The sequence below is a fragment of the Pseudonaja textilis genome, chromosome 17, assembly GCF_049901715.1.
Source record: "Pseudonaja textilis isolate UNSWEBS1 chromosome 17, rPseTex1.2, whole genome shotgun sequence".
Classification (NCBI taxonomy): domain Eukaryota; kingdom Metazoa; phylum Chordata; class Lepidosauria; order Squamata; family Elapidae; genus Pseudonaja; species Pseudonaja textilis.
In genome coordinates this window covers 1,704,612-1,731,943 of record NC_142006.1, presented here as the reverse complement: position 1 = coordinate 1,731,943, position 27,332 = coordinate 1,704,612, and the positions used below count along the sequence as shown (strand labels likewise).

Sequence of the window (27,332 nt, the reverse complement as noted above, 5' to 3'; positions counted from 1 at the left end):
TTGTTCCACACTGGCTTCTCCCCTTAGATTGGAAAGCTACTTTAAGCAACCTGATGGTTAGGAGGGTCTGATGGAAAGAAGAGAGCAAGTTCTTTGTCTGGGTCAGATGACAAAGCCAAGACGGTCCCTTCTGCCCTCTGGGATTAGTACAAGCTGCATAGGAGGAGCCGCCCTGAAGCCATGGGGCTGTGGTGAGACCCCAAGCAGAGTGGGTGGAAGGTTGGTTCTTCTGGGACTGAAAAGACGGAGCCCACACTGGACCTGTGGTTCAAAAGTTGAGCACAGCTGTGGAGGAAGAGATGCTGTCGGCCGTGGGAGCCAGAGCAGGGGGCAGAACTGGGGGGAAATGGCTTGGCAATTTTGATGTTGGCACCTGGAAAAGGCTGCCAGTGTGACATCTCTATGGAGGTAATGGCAGCCTTGGAACCTACCTCAAACAGTCTCTCAGGAACCACTACTATTTAATCTTGCCCCTGCATTGTGGAAGGCGTCATTCTCAAATATTATTATTATTATTATTATTATTATTATTATTATTATTATTATTATTATTATTCACAAAAATGACAGTGTACACAGCAAATGGGATAACTATGCTGGGTTTAGTATCACAAATCACTAGTCAAACCCTTCCCAAGCACTGTGTGATGTATCAGCGGATTATGCAAGCAGATCCCAGTAAGGTGGCCTTCTGCAGCTGACCAATGGTGATCTGGTCAGTGCCAATTGTTTTTAAATGCTTGCCTAGGTTTTTAGGCACAGCAGCACCCAGTGTGCCCAGTACCACTGGAACCACCTGCACTGGTTGATACCAGAGTCTCTGCAGTTCGATTCTCAAGTCCCGATGTCTGGTGATTGTTTCAAATTGTTTCTCATCGATTCTGCTGTCACCAGGTATGGCAATGTTGACAATCCACACTTTTTTCTTCTATGATGATGATGATTGTCATTGCACCCCATACAACAAAATTAAATGCCATCTTCAGTGTACATCATACACAAGAAAACGATGAAAATAAAACACAAACACACATCCTTCACATTCTGTACATTTGAAATGAAAACCCCTGATACTGCATTAATATTGCACTCTACAATAGAATTCAGTATAGTTACTGCCCTGAGATAGAAGCTGTTTTTCAGCCAATTTGTCCTTGTTTTATTATCCTGTACCGTCTACCAGATGGTAGTAGTTCAAAAAAAGGGTTCCCAGGATAAGATGGATCTTCGAGAATGTTTTGAATTTTCTTAAGGGAGCGGAAGCTCTAAAGCTCTTCCAAAGAGGGAAGAGGGCAACTAGTAATCCTCTGGGCAATGACATTAACCCTCTGGAGCGCTGTCCTATCTGCCCCTGTGCAATTGGCAAACCATGCAGAGGTGCAGTATGTTAAAATGCTCTCTATGGTGCAGCGGTGGAAGGTCACCAGCAGTTTTTCACTCAGTTGTTGTTTCCTGAGAAGCCTCAGGTAGTCTAATCTCTGCTGGGCCCTTTTGACCAGGGCTGCAATGTGAGCACCCCAAGTCAGGTCCTCTTTTAGGGTAACACTCAGAAACTTAAAACTGGCCACTTGTTCCACTCAGTCTCCCTGGCCAAGCAAGGGCTGGATGTCTGATCTGTTCCTTCTATTATAGTCCACTATAAGCTCCCAGGTCTTATTGGTGTTGAGGACCAAGTTATTGTCTCCACACCACGAAAGCAACCGGTCCACCTCATCTCGGTAGGCAGACTCATCCCCCACCCCCACCCCCGGAGATGAGTCCCACCACTGTTGCATCATCTGCAAATTTAGTAATAGTATTGCTGGCCCGAGTGGGACTGCAGCCATGAACATAAAGAGTATAAATCACCAGTCCTTGCATGTCTACAGAGATTCTCAGCCATCCAAGTTATGGTTGTCTCAAAGGTGGGGTTTTCCCCACACCTCCAAAGGCAACTGGATTATATTTTTTCTTTCGCTGGATAAGTAGAGCTTTCACTTCTCATCCAAGACTCCTCATCCGTCCTTGCACTTCCTCTTTTCTCTCTCTTTCTCTCATTCTTCACACAACTTTCACCGGGTGGGAGTTGACACCCCTTCCTTCCTGCCCGATGCCTCATGGAAAGTCAGCTTCTTCCTTCGATCCGGCAGCTTGGAAGGAACCAGGAGCTGTGAATCTGGAACCCTGGTCAGGTCAGTCGGGACTGCTGCTTCGCAAGCTCCTGCTCAGGTGGGCGGGATTGGTTTCCTGGGCAAAGCAGGAGCGTTTTCCCTGGGGTGTTGAGAAGGAGGGGAAGGAGAGCCCCTCTGCTGACACGGGCTCTCTGGATGCCGAATGGGGGATCCATCGGCCCACTGAAGTAGGAATGGATGACATCTTTAGACCTCTGGGGAAGGTGGAAATCTTCCTGGTGGGAGCAGCTCTTGTAAGAGAACTTGGAGCGATTGGTGGGAGAGTTTGGGAGTCCAGTTATTTGTGCCTGAATCTGCCATATCAGAATCTTTCCCCAACAGGTGAGTAAGCCATCGGAGTGCCTGTGGTGGGTGTACCTTTCTCTTCTGTCCTGCCTTTGGAGGACAGAGGAGTGGGGATTAGGAGTGGAGAAACTGTGGAGCTTAGCATTAGGAGCTGAAATCCTTGGCTGGAAGCTAAAAATGCAAAGCATTTGGGGAGCGGGATGGGGGTTGGAATGTCCTCTTGTTGGAGGTGGTGGCAGGGAGGTCATGTGATTTCAAAACCGAAAGAACTCTCAGGCAAAATTATATGAAATAAAAGTTCTGCTGGATCAGTGAAGCAAGAGCTAGGAAGGCCAACCAGATTCCAGCAGGTGGAAGGTGCTGGAGCTATGAAGATGTCCCTGGTTGTCTATGAAGAGATAATTTTTTTTTGGAGGGGTGGAGACCAGCAGAGCCCAACTGTTAAGCAGGAAAGTCCAAAGACAACCAACCTGCTTCCTCCGCCTAATGGCCACAGACCTTCTCTGGGGCTTCTTCCTTGCCCCATGGGCGACTTTTTTTCTCTGAGATACGATCAGCCCGACTCCTTATTAGCATTTTTATCCATCTCAGAACTGAGTTATTTTGAAAACAATTCGGGTTGCCTCGGATGACTGAACATCTCCCTAGAGATCCAGCATTTGGGTTGTGATCATAGCCTCTTTTTTTTTTTTTTAACTTATTTATCGCTTCTTATTTATCGCTTTTTATTATTTTCATGATTGCTGACTGGCCTTGATCAAACTCCCATTTTTAAAAGAGTAACGTTACATCAAGGATGTTGGTTAACAATGGGGGATCTGTTTGAGTCCCTGAGCAGCGTTTGATTATGGCCAGGTAGCGCATCCAATCAAATCATACATTGAAATAATTAGGAGACACAGGGCTGAGCCTCGCTTGCCACAGACGGCTCCAGCACCATCCTGGTTGCCCGTCAGGCTGCTCTGATGACTTTTGAATGCCACCCACACTTGAGGCAAGCAGGCCGTTACATCTCTCCCTTATCCTGCATCCTCCTTAAATCCCCTTTTGAGATCTTGCGTTCTGAGAGTGGTTTCTCTTCTCTCTTCCCCCCCGCCTTATTTTATAATGCCTCCATCCTGGTCCCCCATTTTGGCCCAGCTCTCTCTGCCCCCTTCCCAAATCACTCCCAGGGACATATCCTTCTGAAGGGTCAGATGATGGGATGTATGTACAGAGGAGGCCCTGGGGGGTGGGGTCAGAGGAAGGGTCATATGGACCCAGGTATGGATGGAATGGACACGAGAGTTAGGAATATGAATGTAGATCAAAACATTTTCTCTTGTCTTCGTTTCTGTGCCTTAAGCAGCCTGGCTCCTTCCTGTCTTCTCTCTCTCCCTACAAAAGGAGTGGGGGTCGCAGGAGTGGGGGGGGTGCTGCCTCAGACAAAGTTAAAACTGCTTTTACTTTGTGGAAGGAGCGGGGTCGCGGGGAATCGGGGAGCTGCCTCGAGCTGCTCTGCAATAGGGAAGGGGTTGGAACTGCACATTCTTAAGGGAGAAGTTAGCACCTTAAACCACTAGCCAGGATATCAGGAACAAGAATAGCTTGCTTATAAGAAAACTACCCCAAAAACCACATAGCTGGCACATGAAAGTAGGACACTTTGCAAGATAACCGTGATCTGGGGTGAAACGCAGGTGACGCCACATTTAGCTACGTAGGGGGCTGAGATCCAAATAACCAGTCAGTATTATCTGTTATGCATGCATTATTAGGGGAAGGGCAAAGGGACGAATGCGACCACCCCTTGACTACGAAAATTGCTGTAAGATTCTCATCAAGACCCTTTGGTTAGCTTTTGAGCTGTGGTCCTTATCTTGGTACCAAAATAAAAGTATATTGTATCACACCTTGTGTCCGGTGTCTTATCGGCTTCAACACCAAGCAAGAGCCCAGTTTTGGGGATAACACTTCCCTACCACTAGAGACGGTCCAGTCCTCCCAAGTTTTGGGTGGTCTTCTGGAAAAAGAAGGTCCACTTCCCTATTTGCCTCTTTCGCAATTACTTTTCAGAATGATTTCAGGGCCTCCTTTCCATAAAGGCCACACAGGATATTGAGCAACGCCAGAAGAAAATTTCAACAAAACAGCCTTTTCTGTTTGAAAATATAAATTGGAACGGTGCCCATGGAACGTAGACATTCAGAAGCTGAACCTTTACCACATCAGCTTGTCTTGTGAATCAGTTCCTAGTCGTAAACATGAGGAAAGACTAAGTGCAGTTTGAGAGGAGTGGGCTTAAAAGCCAGCAAATAATCTTTATTTTTTTTCCTGAGCTGGCTGAAGCAGAGAAGCCACTGGGGGAGTTTGGGTCAGGGGAAAAACCATCTGACATATTTTGCCAAAAAAATGCCAGTTAAGTACCCTGGAGTCAGAGCTGGCCTGGTGGCCTAAATATCAGGAAACAGCAGCAAAATGCACCCTCCCTTTAAACATCATTTTTTCATTTTGTCATTTTTTTTCCTTGCGGACTCCTTATTGCTCTCTCTCAGCTTGGTTGTTTCCTTGTAGACCCAACTAGGCAACTTCATCAGGACAAAATTTTCTCTTTGCTTAATTCCAATGGCACCGTTTAATTTTTTTTTTCCAAAGCACCAGAAGGCAAGATAAGAAACAATGGATGGAAATTAAGCAAGGAGAGAAGCAACGTAGTATTAAGGAGAAACTTCCTAAGAGTGAGGACATACGATTTCACTAGATATATTCTCTAGCTCTCAATTATTGAAGGAAGAGGCGTATCTATGGACGTCCCATTCCAAACCACATCGGATTGCCTCTGCTACTAATGGTGCATGGTGGTATACACTATACAGCCAAAATTCTGGCTATCTGGCTGCAGCGTTTGAGAGGCCTGCTTTAAGAGACAGAGGGATGGAGCCAGGGGTGAGATGCTACTGGTTATCCCTGGCTCTGTAGAACCAGTACCTCTGAAGAGCAGCAGACACCGAACCAGTTCTGTGTCTGCTGATGTTTGACCCACCTGCCCGGGCTCTTACCTGTCTTTTATTTCCTGCTTTTTCAACCTCAGCTGCTTTGCACGGCACAGCTGAGGTTGAAAAAAGCAGGGGAAAAGTGGCTTTTCAAATGTTGTGCACGCATGTGCACAGCACTTTTCAGCTGTCTGGGAGGCACAGCTTAAGGATTTTTACATGTGTGCGCAGCATGCAGTCACCGAACCAGTATTAACACCGTTTGAATCCAGGGGTGGGATTCAACATTTTTAACAACCGGTTCTGTGGGCGTGGCTTAGGTGGTGGGCGTAGCTTGGTGGTCATGTGACTGGGTGGACATGGCTTGGTGGTCATGTTATTGGCTGGGTGTGGCCAACTCAACATCACTCACATCGAGGCACGCATCTCCTCGCCTGGCCTCTCATGACTGTGAGGATGCTGCAACAGTCGTAAGTGTGAAAAATGGCCATAAATCACTTTTTTCAATGCCATTGTAACTTTGAACGGTCCCTCCACACAAGCAAAGTACCAGCAAAGGAGGGGAAAAAACTCCAGAGAAGTTCCTGAGACAGAAAGTCTAGTCCTGCCAAGAATGTAATAAGGGATAACGGAGAGGCAGGTTCTGTAAGCAACACCAGAATGTTTCCTTCCTGCCTTCCTTACAGGATTAGGCCAGTAATTTCTTCAAACAACCGGTTCTCCGAGCTGCTTAGAATGGTAACAACCGGTTCTAGCGAATAGGTGTGAACCGGTAGAATCCAACCCCTGGATGGAGGGATTTCTTCAAAAGGAAAGTTGAGATTTAGGGACCAAATGTCTGTGAGGCACAAAGGAATCACTTTCTTGGGTGATCACAATGCCAGTTACTCACTGAGAAAATGAGTCAGAGAAACCGTGAGGGAGAAATCGGGCTGAAGAAACAGGGACTTCCCTTCCCAACTCAGGGTGCAGCGTTCCTTTGTCTTCCTCATCCCAGTGACTCAGCCTGGAAAATGGGTGTACGAAGGAGTATTTTTGTCAGGCTGTGGAAACTTTCTTTATGTCCACTTTCTATTCCCTCTGTTGGGGAGATTCATCTCATCTCCAATCAAAAATCAAGTGGCAGTCGTGACTAGGAAGGCCTTAGCACAGCTTCATGTTGTGCATCAGTTGTACCTCTTCCTAGACTGGGAATGTCTACTCAGTTCCAGACTGAACTACTGTAATGCATTCTACACGAGGCTGCTGTGGGAGATGAGCAGGCTAAGCCTGAGGGAGGAGTCAAACATGTCATCAGCCTCGAGTCCAATGATGGGATTCAATTTTTTTTACTACCGGTTCTGTGGGCGTGGCTTGGGACTCAATGGGAGGTGGAGAATAGATGGGGCTGGAGGGACCAGTCAGAGGTGGTATTGGTCAATTCTCCCAACTACTCAAAATTTCTGCGACCGGTTCTCCAGAACCTGTCAGAACCTGCTGAATGCCACCTCTGCTCGAGTCCCTTGGCACCCACAAGGTATCTAAGTTCACCCTATCTTATTTACCACCAATTTGCTTTGTAATTCTTGTAGAGAGTTTAAGCTTGCAATAAAGCCTTACATTCTTTTAGACTGCCTGGGTTTCCTGATTTTGACAGCTGCTCTGGAAGAATATCTGGAAACTTCAAGGGTCAAGTCAAAGTTTAACCTTCACAGCCCTTCCTCATAGCCGGGAACCACCTCATCATCTCCCATTAATTCCAGCAGAGAGAGAATACTATGGGTTCCATCTGTGAGATGCCTACAATTGATGGGTTCTAGAAGGTGAGCCATGTTCTCTGCCAAGTACCCATCTAATGGAACATTCTCCTAAAACGGAACAGAGCTCTGTTGTAATGACAAGGCAGTCTAGTTGTTTGATCATGATCAACTGAATCATAATGAACTTTGTTGGGAGTCTAGTCTTGCATTTATACACATTTTTAGTAATCCTCCAACATTGGTTAACTTTGGTTACTGCTTAACTTTCGTTACTGCTTAGCATAATAGTAATTAACACAATTAATTATCTCTAGTTAAAGTCTAACATATGTTTACTTCCACTCTCTAATCCTCCTTTACATTAGTGACTTTGTTTGCCTGAGTTGTAATTGCTTGTAAACGTTCTTTATCTGAGGTTTGCCACCCAAGATAAGAACATTCCTGCAATTACAACGCTACAGAGCTCCATCCTGGTTAATGTTCAGGAGGTCCCTCAAAACATGGTTATGTCCCCAGGCTTAAAGGTCCTAGGGAAGCAATTACAATTTAGTGATTCTCCTATTGTTGGTGGTGCCTGGATATTCCTCTCTGTATTTGTGGTTTGTGTATTTTAATGTTTTAATGTTTTAAAATTTTAATAGCAAATCTCTATATTTTTTCAGTGACCGTGTTTAGTTAGAATAATTGCTTTTATATTAGAATAGAGCTGGAAGGGACCTTGGAGGTCTTCTAGTCCAGCCTCTTGCTCAAGCAGGAGAACCTACTATACCATTTCAGATAAGTGATTGTCTACTCTAGTCTCTTCTTAAAAGCCCCCAGCGATGCAGCGCCCGCAATTTCTGAAGGCGAGCTGTTCCACTGGTTAATTGTCCTCACTTTTAGGAAGTTCCTCCTTAATTCTAAAATTCCTTAACTCCTTCATTAAAAATATTAGTTTTATTGGATTGTTGAATGCTCCTGGCCAGAGGGGCAGCTTTATAAATCTGAGAAATAAGTAGATCAGTTACCAATCTTAGTTATACCTGTGCTAATGCCAAGAACAACACCGGTCACCTATGGCAGGGTTTTTGGCTGTTCTATTTATTATATTAGAGGGTCTAGAGATTAGATTATTGCAAACCGAAATTTGGTTATTCACAGGAAGTACAGCTGATGCCCTAACACACTCTGGATAAACAGCACACATGCACAAACACACAAAGGGTGAGAGAGAGATGTAAAGATGTCAGAGGCAACGGGGAAAGGAGGGAGGGAGGAAGAAAGGAAAGGAAAGAAGGAAAAGAGGGAGGAAAGAAGGAAGGAAAAGAGGGAGGAAGAAAGGGAAAGAAGGGATGGTTGGAGGGAAAGGAGGGAGAGAAAGAAGGAGAGTGGAAGGAAAGGACAGAAGAATCAAGTGCTGGATTGCTTATTTCAAATTAAGAGTATTTTGTTAACAGACCATTTATGAGCATATGAGGAATGGTTGAAGGAAGGAAAAGAAGGAGGAAAGAGGAAGGAGGGAGGGAGGGAGGGAGGGAGGGAGGGAAGGAAGGAAGGAAGGAAGGAAGGAAGGAAGGAAGGAAAAACAAGTGTCAATGAAAAAGCTATAAGGAAGGAAGGAAGGAAGGAAAAACAAGTGTCAATGAAAAAGCTATAATTCTGCTAACATCCCATTTGCTTCCCAATTGGAGACACCTCCCTCCTGCATTTTCCGAGAAGATCCTGAATCCAGCCTCAGCTTTTCGGCCTCCACCATGTCAGATCCAGAGGATGAGGATGGTGAGACTTGTTGGAACAACCTGGAAAGTTTCCGTGTGAAGCTGATTTCGGTGGTCGACCCTTCCAGAATAACGCCGTACCTCCGGCAGTGCCGAGTCATCAACCATGATGATGAGGAGCAGGTCCTGAATGATCCCAGCCTGGTACTCCGGAAAAGGAAAACAGGTACCCGCCAATTTTTCTGGATTTACAAGAAATCTGGGTTTACCATCTCAGGCAAGATGTCCCAAAGGTGCTTTTTCAGGAGGCAATTGGACTTTCTGATTTTTCTTTGAAGGTGTTTCACTTCTCATTCAAGAAGCTTCTTCAGCTCTGACTGGATGGTGGGGAATGGAAGGATTGATATTCCTTGCAGACAGCTGGTCATTTGCATCCTTTTAGAGGGTTGTTGAGGCCACCTGGAGGTTTATCTGTGTCCTCAGGGTCACCTGAGTGGTGCAAATGTTCCTGTAGTCTTCAATTTTTCTCTCTGGAAATTCATTCCTACTCCCACACCATTCTAAGGGGGTTCATCCCAAATTGTATGACTAAAAGTCTGTAGAGATTCTCCGTCCTCCAGGTCCTGGTTGTCCCAAAGGTACTTTTTTTCAAGAGGCAACTGGACTTTCTTGTTTTTTTTCTTTTGAAGACATTTCGCTTCAATAATTACCGAATTACCGAAGATGTAATTACCGAACTGGTAGTAACACCAGTTGAATCCCACCCCTGGGTTGTAGGAGTAGGAATGGCCTTCCAGAGGGAAAAAATTGCAGACTACAGGAACCAGGAGCACCACTCAGGTGAGCCTAAGGACACAGATAAACCTCCAGGTGGCCTCAACAACTCTCTAAAAGGATGCAAATGACCAGCTGTCTGCAAGGAGTATAAATCCTTCCATTTCCCAGTATCCAGTGAGAACTGAAGAAGCTTCTTGAACGAGAAGCAAAATCTCTTCAAAGAAAAACCAGAAAGTCCACTTGCCTCTTGAAAAAAGCACCTTTGGGACAACCAAGATCTGGATGACTGAGAATCTCCACAGACATCAAACAAGAAGCTTCCAGGATGGAGTTTTAGCTGACACCCTTTTTAAGAACCGGAAGCAAAAGGAGCGAGGCAATCTAATCTGACCTTCCATCCTTCTCTCTTCATGGGGAGAACCTGACAGGGACCAGAAAATCTGCCTTTTTTCCTTTTCATCCTGTCCCAAATTCTCCTCTTTAAAATTGACCTTGATCGCAATCCCCTTGGCTGAAACCTCTGGCCCATTCAGGAAGATTTCTTCCTGCCTTTGTATAGTTTCCTGAATATATGAAACCGTACATGAGAGCTGAATTGAGGGATGAAGCTTAAAGAGGGAATCTGGGCGTAGTTTGTCTCTCTTCTGTGCTCAGCACAAAAGTGAAAGAGAAACTAACTTGCTTGCTTGCCTGCTGAACTAAAGTGAAATGGTCGTCTGTTTCTGAGCTCCTGAGCTGCTGTTCTGCTCTGAACCTGTAACGTGTCTGCTTCTGTTTGAGTTTGCTCCATGTTGGAGAAATCCGCAACTGGTATTGTAAAATTCACTTTATATGTTTATAAAGAAGTTAAATGAAGCATCAGCCATCTATGTTTACTTTTCTGCCCCTGAATTTACGCTGCAATACTCTGAATAATATTAAAATGAGTCAAGCCAACATCAGAAAGTATTTTCTGTTTGGTGTTGAAATCATAAACTTCTTCGTTAACATCTGTTGCTAAAATTGGAAGTTTCGATGGCTGCAAAACCCTTGACTCCTCCTTGGTTCTGATCATTTTGAGTTTTGCATTTCAAAATGCAGAATTGCAATTAGGAGAGCTTTTTTATCAGGTTGGTAGAAAGTAATAGTTGGTAATTTCACACTTTACTAGAAATTTGAAATTGACCCAAGATAAAGTTGTACTTTGTATCTGATAGGCTTCATATTTATCTGACAGGATATGGAGAAATCTGTTTCTTGAGAATTGAGTGTAGCATCAAATCTCCTGCTTGGGGAGGGGGTTGGACTAGATGACCTACAGGGACCCTTCTATCTGTATTCTATTTAATTTTTGTTGTTGTTATTCTTGTTATTTTTTGTTGTTATTTATTTATAACTGGGCTTCAGAGAGCCTGTCTGGAGCTTCTTCGTTATCTTTAGGCATTTAAAGAAAGGCAAAAGATTAGAAATGCAGGAACGATTTGGACCAATGAATCCAACCACCGGACCAGTCCAGAAGTTGAGATTTTAAAGAGTTTGTGGTCTGTCCATCTTTGCAGGGCTGCTCCTAGATCTCCTCCAGAGGACGGGCAAGAAGGGCTTTGTGGCTTTTCTGGAGAGCCTGGAGTTGTACTACCCACATCTCTACAAGAAAATAACCGGCAACGACCCCACCCGAGTCTTCTCCATGATAATAGGTAATAGTTTGCTCTGGTAGCTCTCTTGAGGTCTTATGGTGACATCATAGTTCCATCTTTGGTCAACTGAAGTCAACGTCAAGGTTCTGATTGATGGACCCAATCTAGCAAGCACAAAGGAGATGATCCAATCTCTTCCTGCAAAACTTCACTGAGTACATCATTTTGGCACAGAATGAAAGCAAAACCCACATAGTTCAAGTTCAGGTTCTTCCTCCCCCTATGAGACCAAGTCGCCAAGTGGGGGGGGGGGGGGGGGTTGGAAAGTGGAGGTGCTTGATAAATGTGGTTTTGGTTCTCCCTTTCTCTCCTTGATTTTTCTCCATTGTCCAGTGGAGTTTCCTGGTAATGTTTTGGGAATGTCTGGTAAAGTTCTGGCAAACACCTGCTAAAGTGTCCCTGGTTCCCACCTTGATGCCTGGAACTTTCTATGTGCCCTTTCCCGTCCCGCCTTTCTACATTGTCCAATGGAGTTTCTTGCTATTGTTATGGGATCATCTGGTAAAGTTCTGGCAAACACTGCTGAAGTGTCCCTGGTTCCCATCTTGATGCCTGGAATTTTCTTACTTTATTTGTACCCTTTCCCCCCTCCCTTATGGTGTGTTGGCAAGCTGAGAAATAATAATAGTTGCAATAGCAAAAATGTCTTTTGAAGCTCGACAGTCAAGACTTCAGCAATGGGAGGCATCTGGCACTGAAGTACTGAAACCTGGGAAACACCTTAGTGTTGCTTTCTGTCATGTTTTTCGGGTCCCCGCCTTGCTGCTCCCACCCACCAGGGTTGCTCTCCTCTGCAGACACGGCGGGAGAGTCCGGCCTGATGGAAGTACTGATGAGCGAGGTCTCAAAGCTGCAGGCGGCCGTCCGAGAAGAGAGGCAGAAGGTCCAGGACCTGAGCATGACCCTCAGCACCAAGGAGGACACCATCAAGGAGATGAGGGTGAGGGACAGCGTCCTGCGCAAGTACCAGGAGCGGGCACACAAGGTGAAGGAGGAGAGGGATTCCCTCAGCAAGGAACTGATGCTGTGCCGAGAGGAGAACTACAAGCTGGCCATGAGCTACGCCAAGCAGAGTGAGGAGAAGAATGTGGCCCTGATGAAGAACCGGGACCTACAGCTGGAGGTAGGACGCTTTGTTGACATTCCTTGCTTCCTTTGGGGCAAGGGGAAACAGAACAGGCCAGGGATGGGGTGCAGGGCTGGGCTTCAAACATTTTAGCAATGGGTTCTCTGCCCAGTTGCTCGATGGGTATGGCCATGGTGGGTGTGGCCTAGTCAGCCTCCTGCACCATGGAGGCAGGGGGGCGGAGTTCCCTCCCCGGGCTCCGGAGGCTCTCTGGAAGCTGGAAATGGGCCAATTAACGGCCTTCCTGAACTTCTAGGAGGCCCGTTTTTCGCCCTCCCCAAGCCTCCATGCGCGCCCCGAACTTACCTGCATCCAAAATGGGCCCTGTGGGGACATCTGGGAGGGGCCAGCCAGGAGTGGGATTTTGGGGTTCTCCAAACTGCACAGAATCTTAGCTAGGGGCTCTCCCGAACCCCTGCAAACCCCCAGCAGCCCCATCCCTGATGGGGAGTTAGGACTGATGTGAATTTAAGCTGGGAATACCTGAATTCCGATAACCAACTCTTCCATGAGTTGGTACACACCATGACCTGTGTTTATATGACCCATTTAGCCCGGCTGATTTAAAACCTGGCCCCACGTTTCCACGAGTTTGGTTATTTTCACATTGGGATGTTCTTTGTGGTTTATCCTATCTTGCGGGGTGGGGGTGTCAACCCTCTTTTTGGCTCGGGTAGTATATGGGTCCTCAATGATAATGATAATTATTCTTCTTTTAAATGACCGTTGTCCTTTTATATAACAGAATAATTAAAGAAAGGATGGTGCCAAATCAAATGTACAGGGCAAAATTTAACATTTTGGTGTTTTTTTCCCCAATTATTTTAAATAATTAAATCAAATTGTTAAATAGTGCTGCAGCAAGTTGTCCCATGGGTGAGTTGGCCATGTCATCTTATAGCATGTTGGCTTGTAGTTGTGATTGTCCCATTCTGATCTTGGGAACCCCAATTTGCAGGCTGTATTGGGGGTTAACAGTAGGCCGCATGCCTTAAAACCCAACAAGCTCTGTGGAATCAAGGTGAAGACTTATCATGGTGGCCATATATGCAAATAAAATTGAGATATGAGAAAGACACTAAGGATTATGGTTTTTACAATGAACCTACAACATTTGACCAAATAATGCTTGGAGTAGATGAAAAAAATGATAAAAGGAAATATATAACTTCTTGTTCAGCTTAAAAATGGAAGAGGAACAGGTAAAGGAAACCACAATAGTACGGGCAAAGAACTTTGGATATACTATAGATTTAGATGAACGGCAAAAGCTTTGGGAAAGAAATTGTAAGTTGACAATGGCAACTACATATAAGGAAAATTTATATAAAATGTTCTATAGGTGGCATTTACCACCGGCAAAGATGTTTAAAAGTATGCCTGCCAAATGCTGGAAATATAAACAGACACCAGGGAGGTATTATCATATGTGGTGGACATGTGTGAAAACAAAGAAGTATTGGAGAAAAATACATACATGGTTGGAGAAAATGTTAAAAACAACACATAGATTAGAAGCCAGAAATATTCTTACTAAGAATATTAGTAAGATAATAGGCATAATACCTGAAAATCCCTGATAAAGGGAATCTATATTTAATATTACATGCTTTGACAGCAGCAAGAATTGTTTATGCACAGTACTGGAAAAATTAGGAGATGCCTACAGAAGTTGTAATTAAAAAAAAAAAATTAGATGGTGCAGAAATGGACAGATTGACATTAAAAAGAAAAGAAAAAGAAGACAGAGTATTTTCAAACATGGGACTTGGTTGGACAACAGAGGAAGAAATTAGGAGTGGGAAGAGTATTATTGTATGAAAATAAATTGACCCAGTCAATACACCATTCACTAAGCACTTATATATGTAATGTGAAAATATATAAATAATTTGTTAAAAAAAAAAGCAGGCCCCATGCAGGAATTGATCTCCCCTGGCCCCCTTGTATGATAATGTCCTCCCTTTCCTGCCCCCCTCAAGATCGATTGCCTTCGGCACAGCCTGACAAAGGCTGAAGATCACTGCAGCCTGGAACGGAAGCACACACTAAACCTGAAGCAAGCCATGGAGCAGCGGCCCAGCCACGAGGCCGTGTGGGAAATCCAGCGGGAGAAGGACCTGTTGTTGGCCAAGAACAAGGAGCTGGAGAGCACGCTGCAGGTCTCTTTTGGCTCAGGAAGGCGGAGCGATCGGCAGAACGGGGTGGAAGGCAGGGGGGGGGGTGTCTGCAAACATATGGGGCCCCTTGGACAAAACTGCAGATCAAATGTATCGTCGGGATGCAGATTTTGATGGGAACTCTGCGGGAAAGTCTTAAGTTCTTGAACTTGAGTTTGACAGGTTTTGCAAAAAGGAGGGATTCACTGAAAGGGATCTCAGCAAATAGGTTGGCTGTTTATCATTAGTTTGCCCCCATTGAGAGACTCGTGGAATCAGCTTATAACGGCTTACCTGATTAAATATCCCAAAAATTCTGATCCCGTTTACTGATAAGGAGCCACGGTGGCACAGTGGTTAGAGTGCAGTACTGCAGGCTACTATTCCTGACTTGCTAGCTGTCAGCAGTTTAGCAGATTGAAATCTCACCAGGCTCAAGGTTGACTCTGTCTTCCATCCTTTCGACGTGCGTAAAATGAGGACCCAGATTGTTGGGGGCAAGAGAGGCTGGCTCTGTAAACAGTTTAAGGAGGGCTTAAAGCACTGTGAAGTGGTATATAAGTCTATATACCAATAGCAATAGCTATATAATAGCTATTGCCATTGCATCCAGTTTGGGTCATTGTCAGGCAACAGAACTTTTCCCATTCACTCGGCTAGAATGAATTTCAGAAAACGTATCAAAACGTATAAAAAAGGAATCCTTTATTGAGATGAGACCATTCCTGTAGGAGTTCAAAGCAGCGTCTGAGGTCCCTCAGGCATACAGGGATACCTAAGGGAGGTTAGAACCGCTCCCCTTATCCCGATGTGCATTTAGTGAAACAAAAGCCAATATGTTAATTCCTCCCCACCCCTCTTGTAAGGAAGGATCTTTTTCACAGTTTCGCAGGGCATACCTAATTTCCCACCACCCCCTTTTTCGAATAAACTTTTCCAAAGATTCCCAGGACGCATCTCACTGGAATTTTTATGATCTTCTCATCTCCTGGCTGTGCCTCTCAGAGGTGATAAGTTCTTGCCATCTGGCTTTTCTCCTTCCATCGTATCATGTGCGGGTTATACAAATTCGATATAAGATTAAATATATTCAAGTTACATCAAGAAAGGATTTCTTTATCAGCCTCCCTGCCCGCTTTTCTTCTTCCACTGAAGAAATGACAGATACACGGATCTGACATCCATCATGATATAAGTGCTATTGCTAGCCCTTCCTTCCTTCCTTCCTTCCTTCCTTCCTTCCTTTCTTCCTTCCTTCCTTCTAAGTGCTAGTGTTAGTGTGTGTGTGCCTGTATGTATGAGTTATGCACCTGCAAAGTAAAATTATGCATTTCCTAAACTTTTGATACACCAAGACCAAAAGCTTCACCATCCTTGGTCATCCCACTCCCTGCAAGAGGCAGGGAAAGCAGCTCACCCCTCCCAGGCGATATGCTGTCTCCCTAAGTGAAGGAGGAAGGCAGAGGTGGGAGAGAGGGTGTCAGCACAATAGCAATAGCGCTTAAACTTATATCCCGCTTCACAGTGCTTTACAGCCCTCCCCAAGTATCAGCCTCTTGCCCCTAACAATCTGGGTCCTCATTTTACCCACCTCAGAAGGCTGGAAGGTTGAGTCAACTTTGAGCTTGGTGAGATTCGAACTGCCAAATTCCAGGCACCAGGCAGTCAGCAGAAGTAGACTGCAGTACTGCATTTTGACCACTGTGCCACCATGGCTTGCAAAGGGTGGGGGAAAACATGAAGGGGTGCTTATTTTGTGCCTTTCCTCTCTTCTAGGTCACCAAGAATGGCAGCTCCGAGAAGGACGGGGTCCCCCTTCAAGCTCTCGAGGCCGAGTGGAGGCGGGTGCTGAAGGAGCAGCAGGAGTTGGTGAACACCGCCTGCAATTTACGCCAAGCGCTCCAGAGAGCCGAAGACGGGCGGGATAAAGTAAGTAGCCAGGCCTGCCTACAAAGCCACAATGTTACATCTTGGCAAGTCATGGAGGGGAAACTGGTCACCTCGGGAAGGCAGCGGGGAGATTGCTGTGGGCAGGAAGAGGCTCAAGGGAGACAACTGGAGGCAGCAGGAAGAGTAGGAAGACTTGGACAGGTGCCCCTGAGAAGCCCTTGAGAACTGTCATGGCCCCGTTGGAGACTGGATCCAAGGAGGAGGACGAAATAGCGCCGGGTCCGACAGAGGAGGATCGTGCAAGGGGAGTAGAGGAAGGGGGGGAATCCCCCTTGCACGATCCTCCTCCGTCATCCCGTCTTCCTCCTCAGACCCAGGCTCTGACGGGGCCACGACAAGAACTTTGGAAGTGCCTTCACTTCCCTCCAGGAGATTCCTCTGACGGCAGTTCTTAATCTGGAAGGAATGAAGGAATTCTTCCTTCTCTACACTGCAATTCTGAGGAGAATTATTAGTGTGCGGAGGCTAATGATGGAATCCGAGGGGAATGAAATGAAAGTGAATCAGATTTGGAGTTGAACCTGGTTTCATCCATGTCTTTGTCCTTTCCAATCGGACTGGACGTCATTCCCACAAGTGGACACAAAGGCCAGGCAAAGCTCTGGACTCTCCCCAAATGCTGTCCAAGGAGAGAGGAGTGACCGCCAACATGGGGGATAATGGTCTCCATGGCACTGATGAATATTTATATTGAATCTGTATGAAGTAAACCTTCCAACGCACTTTTTGTTTCCATGGGAAAGACAACCAGGTAATTTACAGTCTCAAATCAATGGAGACTAAATGTGCAAATCCCTGAAGTTTTCTTGGCAACTTTTTCAGAAGTGGTTTCACTTGTTTTCCTCTTCCTAGGGTGAGGGGGATTTACAGAAGATTTTTTTTTCTTCCTTCCTTCCTTCCTTCCTTCCTTCCTTCCTTCCTTCCTTCCTTCCTTTCTTTCTTTCTTTCTCTTTCTTTCTTTTCCTTCCTTCCGTCCTTCCTTCCTTCTTTCCTTCCTTCCTTCCTTCTTTTCTTCTTTCTTTTTCTTCTGACCTGGGAATCCCGAAAATGGAACCGAGATCTCCCTCCTTTCATCAACAACCTACCACCACATTTTTCTTCCACAGTATTAATACCCAACTCTTCAAGTTGCACATCTCATTCAAATACTACCATGGGTTGCTTATTTTAGTTTTCTGGGCTGTGTGAACCACAATGGCTACACCACATTCTGCCCTTCCGTGGCAGCTAATTTACAGGGAGAGAGGGGGGTTTCAGTCTCAAATCACTGGAAACTAAAAGTTCAAGTCCTGGTAATTTTCTCGTCAACATTTTCTGCTTTAAGCCTGCTTTAAAAATGAGTCCAATAAAGTGTTTTGTGATCTTGAAAAGGGCAGCACCTTTCCTGTTCATTAAAAGCGGATCCCACCCCACACAAACATATTTTCCCCAGAATATACAGAGACTTTCCTGGGCAAAATGAGCCCTTTCTACTTTTTTACCCTAAATTTTGGCATCTCCTCTCACTTCACAAGGTTGTCTTCTACTCAAGATCAAAATGGCCAAGGTCTGTCCTGGAGGCCATTCACCTGGACTCCAAGCTCGGAGCTTTGCTTGGAATCTGAAACTGCCCGAGCAGATAGATGGGTGATGTTTCAAGCAGAATCACTTGTTTCTTTTCTCAACGGTTTTTAAAAGGACCATGTAGGTGAATTATGGGGAGTGGTGAGGTGGCCTAGAGGTGGAGCTCTCACCTCACAATCAAGAGGTTGTGAGTTTGATCCTAGGTAGAAGCAGATATTCTCTCTTTGGGCACGAGAATATACTTGCTGAACAAAACTCCGCATTGGTGACAGGAAAGGCATCTGGCCAGTAAACTGCTAGCTCCATTCAGTTGCCCAGACTCCACCCCGCAAGGGATTATAGGGTTGTTAAAAGAAGAAAATAGAGATTTGTAATTTTGTTTTTTTTAAATAAAATAAACAGAAAGAAAGAAGATGTTGACTTAGTCCATTCGTCTTCTCACTCACAATCTAGCTAAGGAAACTCTGCTCTGCCTAAAAGCCAGAGATTCTCCCGTTGACTTATATTGTATTATTTTAACAGCTTGAGGGAGAGAAGGAGCTGCTGGAGCTGAGATGTACTTCCTTGCAAAATGATAATCAAATTTACCAAAATCGTATCAAGGCTATTTTAAAGCAGCTGGAAGAAGTGGCTGCTGAAAGAGATCAGGTAAGGACCTGTGATGACCCGTAGTCTCTCAAAATAACCCAAAACCCAAAACATATATTTGTGCATTTGTGCCACCTGTGCAGTCAAAAGAACCACTTGCTGGGTTAACTGGGCAATCTCTGCTCTGAGCTGATCCATGGTCACCCCACAAAAAGCAAAAATAAGTTGAAGGGGTGGCAGGAGTCAAAATGTCATGACCCGTAGTCTCTCAAAATAACCCCAAACCCAAAACATATGTTAAAGTCCGGTAAGGCCTTCAACTTAACTTCACTGTATTATTAGGCACAGTTTAAAGTCACAAAAGTAAATAAGGAGGCAAACAGAAAACCAAAACAAACCTCGTTGATGAGAGCTCCGAAGCAAGCCAAGATAACTAATCATAAACTTCAGGAAAATAACCGAGAAAAGTCCATGGGAAGAACGCCAGCAAAGCTAAACCTCTTTCAAGGTGAACACTAAATTGACTCCTGCAAATTCTAACTGCGCAGTTGCAAACTTACATACATAGCTCCCACCTGCAAGCCACGAGGAGGATCATGGTAATCTCCTCTTGAGTAGACCTCACTTTTCCCTGATTCTCTCCTCCCTGCGTGACCTAGGATGGATAGGGGATGGGTCTGGGTTCTCCCCTGACTGCTCAGCCGGCCTTTGCCCTTCCCCAGCCTCCTCCACCACCTCTGGAGCCACACTCCCACTCCCTGTTGGCTGTTCCTCCTCTTCCTCGGAGTCAGTCTCCACCAGGGGCAGGACAGGATCACTCTACCTTTCCCCAACCTGGTTCCCTCCATTGGGCTGGATTTCAGTTCCCAGGATGCATCACCCTGTTTTCTCCTCTTCCAAGAAGGCTCCTAAAATCAGTGATTAGAAATGATTACGAAAGAATACCATGGGTCTCAGCTTTTTAAGAGAAAGGGACTGCTCCATGTTTGTCAACCTTACAATGTCTCAGCGTGTGAGCTTCTCTACCCAGAATCCCCCAGCCTGCGTGGCCATTGCTGAGAATTCTGGGAATCAAAATGCACACCGGAAAGTTGCCACGGTTGGGAAAATGCTGAGATCAATGGGAAACTCTGCCCCCTGTTGACTGAGTGTAGGTACTCAGGAACTGCAGAGCACTGCTTGGTCACACCGGTCAGCCCCTCCTTCACTCTCCTGCCATCGGGTAGGAGATGAGCACAGCCAGCCTCACCAACAGGCTGAAGGACAGTTTCTACCCGTGGGCTGTCAGACTCGTGAATGGAAAATAACTTCATGTCAACATAGTAGGATAAACTTGCAGGGAGGGCACATTGTGCAACAAGGTCACGTGTTGCAATCAGATTGGGACTGGGCTAGGGACTTCTGTCCTCACTGTGAGTTGCATTGGGGGGATTGTGCGCGAAGGGAGGCTCAGCCAATCTCATTGTGCACGTCTTGTACTTGGATAATAAAGGTAATAATAATCCGTCCATCTGGTCTGAGTTACTGGTGGGCTTTTTCTAGCAGCTCTCTTTGTCTGCTCCCTGATGGGATCGCTGCAGGCTCTTCTGACCCAGGAGGAATGCCACAAGCAATATTCCCAAGGCCTGAGAGAGAAAGACAGCTACCGAAAGCAGATCCGGGAATTCGGGGAGCGTTGTGATGAACTGCAGCTTCAGCTCTTCCAGAAAGAGGGACGGCTGCTGAGTGCCGAAACCCAGCTGAAACGGCTGTGCCGCGATCCCTCCACCATGGTAAGGTTGTTGGGAAAAGGGCCAACGGGAAAGGAGCCGGGGTGGCACAGTGGTTAGAATGCAGCATTGCAGGCAAAGTCTGCCCACAGCCAGGAGTTCGATCCTGACTGGCTCAAGGTTGACTCAGCCTTCTGACCTTCCGAGGTTGGTAAAATGAGGACCGAGATTATTGAGGGAAAAAGAGGCTGACTCTGTAAACTGCTTAGAGAGGGCTAAGAAGCACTGTGAAGCGGTATATAAATCTAAGGGCCATTGTCCTTCCTTCCTTCCTTCCTTTCCTTCCCTTCCCTTCCTTTCTCCCTTCCTTCCCAGTGGTTAGAATGCAGGATTGCAGGATTGCTCATTGCTCACGATTGACTCAGCCTTCTGTCCTTTTGAGGTCGGTAAAATGAGGACCCAGATTGTTATGGGCAATGTGCTGACTCTCTTAGAAAGGACTGTAAAGCACTGTGAAGCGGTATATAAGTCTAAATGCTATGGCCATTATTATAGCCGATTGGATGTGCATTAGGAGCCATGGTGGCGCAGTGGTTAAAATGCAGTATTGCAGGCTAACTCTGCCCCCTGCCAGCAGTTCGATCCTAACCAGCTCAAGGTTGACTCAGCCTTCCAGCCTTCCGAGGAGGGTCAAATAGGATCCAGATTGTTGGGAGAAATCAATAATCTAAGGGCTATTGCTATTCATGTGCGTGTTCCTTCCTGGCCAGTTATGAGGGATGGGATGTGAGAGATGACATGTCCCTTGCTGGTTCCTGCCGTGGAAAAACTACCAAACACTTTGCTGGGAGTTGGGCAGCAGGCAGGAATAATAAATATGTAGTATTATAATAAACCTTAATTGAGGGTAAGTAAAAAAAACTGGTTGAATGTGTGGCTGTCAGGCGACCGAACTTTTCCCATTCACTCAACTAGAATGAACTTCTGAAAACGTATCCAAACGTATCAAAAAAGGATCCTTTACTGAGATGAGACAATTCCTGTAGGAGTTCAAAGCAGGGACTGAGGTCCCTCAGGCATACAGGGATACATAAGGGAGTTTAGAACCGCTCCCCTTATCTCGATGTGTATTTAGTGAAACAAAAGCCAGTATGTTAATTCCTCCCCAGCTCCTTTTTTTAAGGAAAGATCTTTTTCACAGTTTCCCAGGGCATACCTAATTTCTCCCCACTCCCCTTTTAGAACAAACTTTTCCAGAGATTCCCAGGACATATCTCACTGTGGAATTTTTATGATCTTCTCATCTCCTGGTTGTGCCTCTCAGAGGTGATAGGTTCTTGCCATCTGGCTTTTCTCCTTCCATTGTATCATGTGTGGGTTATACAAATTCGATATAAGATTAAATATATTCAGGTTACATCAAGAAAGGATTTCTTCATCAGCCTCCTCTCCCCCTTTTCTTCTTCCACTGAAGAAACGAGAGATACACGGATCTGACGGTGGCCTTTTTTTTTTTTCTGGGCAACTGGGGTATAGGTAAGTCTTTCGGTGCTTAAGCTGTTTTTAACATCTTGCCAATTAACATCGTCTTGTTCCAGACTTCCGATCTTGAAGAAAACTCATCCCGCAGCTCTCAAGAGGTGAGTTAGGAGTTTCTGCTTCCTTATCTTTAACTATTCCATAGTGGCGCAGTGGCTAGAATGCAGTAGAGCCAGCTAACTCTGCCGACTGCCAGCAGTTCAGCAGTTCGATCCTGACCGGCTCCAGGTTGACTCAGCCTTCCGTCCTTCCAAGGTGGATAAAATGAGGACCCAGATTGTTGGGGGGCAAGAGGCTGGCTCTGTAAACTGCTTAGAGAGGGCTGCAAAATCACCATGAAGCAGTATATAAGCCTAAGTCCTCTTGCTATTGCTATTCTTGCCCCCATTTGAGTAGAGCTGCAGCTTCGTGCACCCTCAGGCTCTGCTGTTACTATCTGGGGCAGCCCATGGGAGAAGAAGGGGAAACTGAAAAGTGTCCAAGCCCTGTTTGCTTATATTGCAGGAACTGCATTCACACAGCATACTACAACTGTTTGTTGACTTCATCTTTTGTGGGTTTGCCCAATACACTACACCAAATCATATACAGTATTAAGCAAAAAGGCTGGGTTTCTGCTTACTTCAACTTTAAGAGCTACAAACCAGCTGCATCGCAGTTGAACCAGGAAAAAAAAAACAAGCATCAGGAATTCACTATATTTTTGAAATGATGAGATAAAATTTCCATCTCTTCTGCATTAATTGGGTGGATTTAGTTTAAAGTTCTGTGGCACGACATCTCCTTAAAATGCAGGTTTGTTTCAAAATTATTACAGGAAACATCATTTGTTTTTGCATTTCCTAAACAAAAAAAATATATTCCTTCAAAAATAGAATATGTTCTCATTTTTCACCCCTCTCTCCCTTTCTTGCCCAAAGCTGACTCCCCATGGAAATCCGGACGAAGATAGGAAAGGCACCAAACCAAGTATGTTTATCTGTGACTAGCTATTCTCTCTCTCTGTCTCTCTCTCTCTTCCTCCCTCCCTCCTTCTTCCTTCCTTCCTTTTCTCCTGCTCTGCAATTCAACCACAAGGAGGGTTTTGATCCTGGAAGTCCTACCAATTGATCAGGAAAGGTTACCACGATCTACCCCCACACCCACCCTTCCTTTACACCAGTGAATTGTCAGCCAAGCTTGTCTGGGGCATAAGCTTAGCCCTATTTCAGAACCCCTGTCCAGAAATGGGCTAACTGTCCATTCAGACACTTGGGGCACATTCTAATATCCCTTATTCCACAAGACCGTTTTGTCTGGTCTTACTGTATCGGTTCTCTCCCCGACACTTTTGAACCAGATTTGTATGCAAGGGGAGCATTTGCAGACCCCTTAAGTGTGTTTACGTGGCCAGTTTGCAGACTTTATTATCATCCTTCCCACTCCCTTATTTGCGGAAATTCCAAATTCACCGTACTTGAAGAGTCAAACCTTGAACTCACTTTCCATGCGGAAAAGTCTTGCAGTTTTCACCTTCTCTTGAGCTGCTGAGAGCTTCCTGATTCTGTACCTTTATACTATTCAATTCTCCTTCCTGCTTTCCTCCTCCAGGAAGGAGCCCAGTGGATGGGGACCTGCCAGAGAAAGGACATCGGCGAATGAAGGACAGTTTTGAGCATTATCGGAGGTAAATCTCCCTGGGCACTGGATCCCTGGGACAGATTCATTCTGATACAATCCAGATCAAGGGAGGCACTAATATCACTTTATAAAGCCTTAGTAAGGCCAATCAAATCAAATCAAACCAAATTGTTATTACAGTTGTGGATACAGATAATTACAGGTAGTCCTTGAGTTATAATGGTCCATTTAATGACCATTCAAAGTGACTTACGACCATTTCTCACACTCAGCAACCGTTGCAACATCCCTATGGTCATGTGATCAAAACTCAGGGGCTTGGCAAGTCAGATTTATGGCCATTGCAGTGTGCCGGGGTCATGTAACCTAACTGTTGTGATACTAACAGGTGTAGTGATTCACTTAACAATGGTGGCCAGAAAGGTCATAAAATGGGGCAAAATTGACTTAACAAATGTTTCACTTAGCAACAAAAATTTGTGCTCAATTATGGTCATAGGTCGAGGACTGCCTATAGTAAGTAACTTTATACTAGCATTAGTAATAGCAATTAGAAAATTAGCAATGTGCAGGAGCATAAAAGTTGGAATAGGACAGAAATCTTGAATAATGGATCCGAGGCTCTTTAATATGTGGTGATGCCACTGTGACCCTCTGACGGAATTTAAACACTGTTGCACAGAACCTGGCAACATGACACTGTTCTGACCCAGCCTTAGCAAAACCAATAAACAGACTCCTGCTTCCGAAAAACCCCTTTTTATTTAGCTACTGTGAATTCATGGCATTCACAGAAAAGTCCAGGCAATAATCCTTCCAAGGATTAACTGAAGTACAGAACTTATCAGTTCCTGGGATAGTTGCCAGGCTGGGAGCTTCCAGCCACAAAGGTGTAAATTAAACGCTCTCAAGCAGTCTCTGAGAATAGAAACCACAGGAGCAGGTTGTCTTCTACGATACCACTCCCCTTTTTCTTCTATTTATTCCCCAGCCAGGGGCATTCAGTGTCCACGTGTGCCTTTCTTCCCGAGTCAGAACCTGGTCCTCAGTTCTCCTCTCCTGACAGCTCTGTGCCTGTGCACATCTGGAACAAGCCCCAGCTGTTCTTCTTCCCCACTCCGACTCCAAAGGCAACTCGGAAGTGTTGGAGGGCCCTGGCTCTTTCTCTGCTTCCAACACAGAGCATCCTTCAGAGACTTCCCCAGACTCCAGGACTGGCCCAAATTCCTCCCCATCCTCCTCCACGTCCTAGTCTGCCACCAGCTCCGCTGGCAGTTGGCGAGCCACAACAGACATGTTATAACAGGATTAGCTCCTGCAAGCAGCAGGGAAGGGTACAATCGTCCTGGGCTGTTGTTGTTCATTGTTTAATGACCCCATAATCCCTTGTGGATTGGAGTTGGGGCAACTGAACGGAGCTGTTTACTAGCCAGATGCCCTTCCTGTCGCCAATGCAGTTTTTGCAGCAGATATATTCTCATTGTGCCCAGAGTGAAATATCTGCCTGTACCTAGAATCAAATTCACAGCCTCCTAATTGTGAGGCGAGAGCTCCACCTCTAGGCCACTGCACCACTCCATTGTCCTGGGTGCCTTGGGTATTTATACAGTAATGGTGAGTCTCTGTAGTACAGGCACAGGGGAAGTACTTGCTCTGTTGTTTCTGTGCGTCCAGAGTCACAAGGCTTTTGCCTCTCTGGGGAAGGAATCTTCCTAGATCAGCCTTCAAGCATCCCTGAGGGGAGGGGGAACATCTTGTCAAAGATCCTCCAAGACACAGATTTCAAGGTTAGTTAAGGGTGCCATGGGAGAGGCAGAACACCTGTTGGGACCATCCGTTATTTTGAAGACAGAGGAAAATAATTATTACCCAAACCAGCATTTTGTGTGCCACTCCTGAGAGAAACCATGGCAGTTTAGCAAGCTGCAGACTTCAAAAACTTGCTGAATTTTGCATTGTGAGGGCAGATTGCAAGACGCAAAGATGCGGCTCCTGCTTGCGGCCTCCAAACATCCACGATCCTTTGAGGACAAGGCGGGTGGGGGGCAGCTATGGTGGTTGGCATGAGAACAAAAGGCTGAGCTTCATTTCAATGGCCAGTCACTGGAGAAGCTGAACTTCCAGGCATAGCCTCCTCTTTCAAGGCCAGGTAAATGCCACAAACTGGCAAGAGCTGCCAGAGGTCATCTATGTTTCTAGCCAGGCGGAGGCAGCATTCGTGTTTCTTCCTCTAAACCTATGTGGAATCTCCTTGCAGAAAGAGAGCTCTACGACGGGTGCAAGAGAGCCGCTATCACGAAGCTTATTGGGAACATTCCTCAGGAAGCGACAACACTGACACTGAAGACGCCTGACCTCGTCTGCTACCTGGAGAAGTGGAGAATCGGCTGATCTCCAACCCGTCCTCTTCTCATTCGCAAGCTATGTGGACAGCGGGAGGGCTAAATAAGTGAATTATTTCGCTGAGACCACCTGGATGTACATCCCTATCCAGCTGACCAAATGATGCTGTCCAGCTTCCTTGCCACCATCTGAAGGACTTGAGGATCTGGAGCAGGTTTCGATTCCAGCCAAAGACAACCCAGTGGCTGTGGGGTTTAGCTGCTGCTATCCTTTCTCCCATCTGGATTTCAGATTCTAGATGTTCTGCTTATATATTAGTTGTTTCTTTTTTCTTTTGCTTCCTGGTGCGTTTATGTGGTATGCCGCCCAAAGTCACACAGCTTTAATTCCAGGTAGTTCTCCACTTCCGATCGGTGCCTTAGCGACAACCCAGTTTCAAAGTTGCAGCCACTTTAATGCTACCAGGTGTTTCCCCTACCACTGTGGCAAAGAACTCTGCAGCATACACACCATCTGTCTCCCTCCATTTCCCAACCCACCCTTCAAGTCCCCTAAGGGTTTGGGCCTTCTTCTCATCTGCTGAGTCCCACACCCTCCTCCTCCTCAAGCCCATCACTGATCACACCTTTTCCTGTCTCTAACCCACTACTCAGTCGTGAGCCATTCTGAACCGGGCCATGGAAGCAATGATTTACTTAACAACTGCAAGAAAGGTCATAAAATAAGGCAAAACTCAAGTAACAAATGTCTAATGTAGACTCATTTTCTGCCGCTAAGTCTCACATGTAATCAGTATCTTTGTTTGATCACTTGCTTCTAGGTGTATACTGAATGTATTATCATTTGTTTCTGTACCCTATAAAAAGACTTGGTTCCTCCTTAAATGCTTTTTGTTTTGCCTGAATTATTTCCAGATTCATATTTTTGGGTGGGCAAATAAGCCCCTTTGCAAAGGTCGAAGTTTCTCTCAAATTCAGGGATCAGGTTATCCGCTCCATGCCAAACTTGCAATGGCCGAGTCTGGAGGCTACAAATTCATGGGAACATCATCCAGTTGTTCAAAGAAATGGAGCCAATTCTTGTTATCCTTTTTTTAAATGGACGAGCCCTCCCCCAGTTTGCACCACTCAATACGTTCATTTCTCCTCAGGAAGCAGGATGCTGAGTTCGAGAGCCTCTGCTTAAGAGAGCTTTGCATGGTTAATCTGTAGGTCAACATTTGGGTTTTCCTATTTGTCGGCATCTTAGCCTCCAGCCAGCTTGTGGCTATGATGTAGTCTCGTGTAAGACCATCTGTAGTACATTCTGTACCAGTCCTCTAGATAGGGAATCGCAGGACTGTGTAAACATAACAAAATGCTGGCTTTTGCTCTAGGTATGCTACCATTGAGCTGCTTTTTATGCTTTTGTCTTCAATT

At 45.6% G+C, this 27,332-nt stretch overlaps 1 protein-coding gene across 4 annotated transcripts; it reads left to right on the top strand.

The window, feature by feature from the left end:
* Window positions 1–2,029: 2,029 nt before the first annotated feature.
* On the top strand, window positions 2,030–26,798 carry CARD9 (caspase recruitment domain family member 9). Of its 4 annotated transcripts, XM_087914414.1 has the most exons (14): window positions 2,030–2,208; window positions 7,038–7,230; window positions 8,308–8,370; window positions 8,866–9,090; window positions 11,180–11,317; window positions 12,115–12,440; window positions 14,426–14,605; window positions 16,379–16,531; window positions 18,638–18,763; window positions 20,284–20,475; window positions 22,011–22,052; window positions 22,872–22,920; window positions 23,542–23,617; window positions 25,829–26,798. In XM_087914414.1, exons 3-14 carry the CDS (start codon window positions 8,352–8,354, stop codon window positions 25,923–25,925), a joined length of 1,623 nt encoding a protein of 540 aa, XP_087770540.1. In that variant the 5' UTR covers window positions 2,030–2,208; window positions 7,038–7,230; window positions 8,308–8,351; the 3' UTR covers window positions 25,926–26,798. The 4 variants fall into 4 exon arrangements, with proteins under 4 accessions (XP_087770540.1, XP_087770542.1, XP_087770543.1 ...); XM_087914416.1 differs by lacking the exon at window positions 8,308–8,370 and having other exon boundaries at window positions 2,030–2,171; window positions 8,838–9,090; XM_087914417.1 differs by lacking the exon at window positions 7,038–7,230 and having other exon boundaries at window positions 8,838–9,090.
* The last annotated feature ends 534 nt before the right edge of the window (window positions 26,799–27,332 follow it).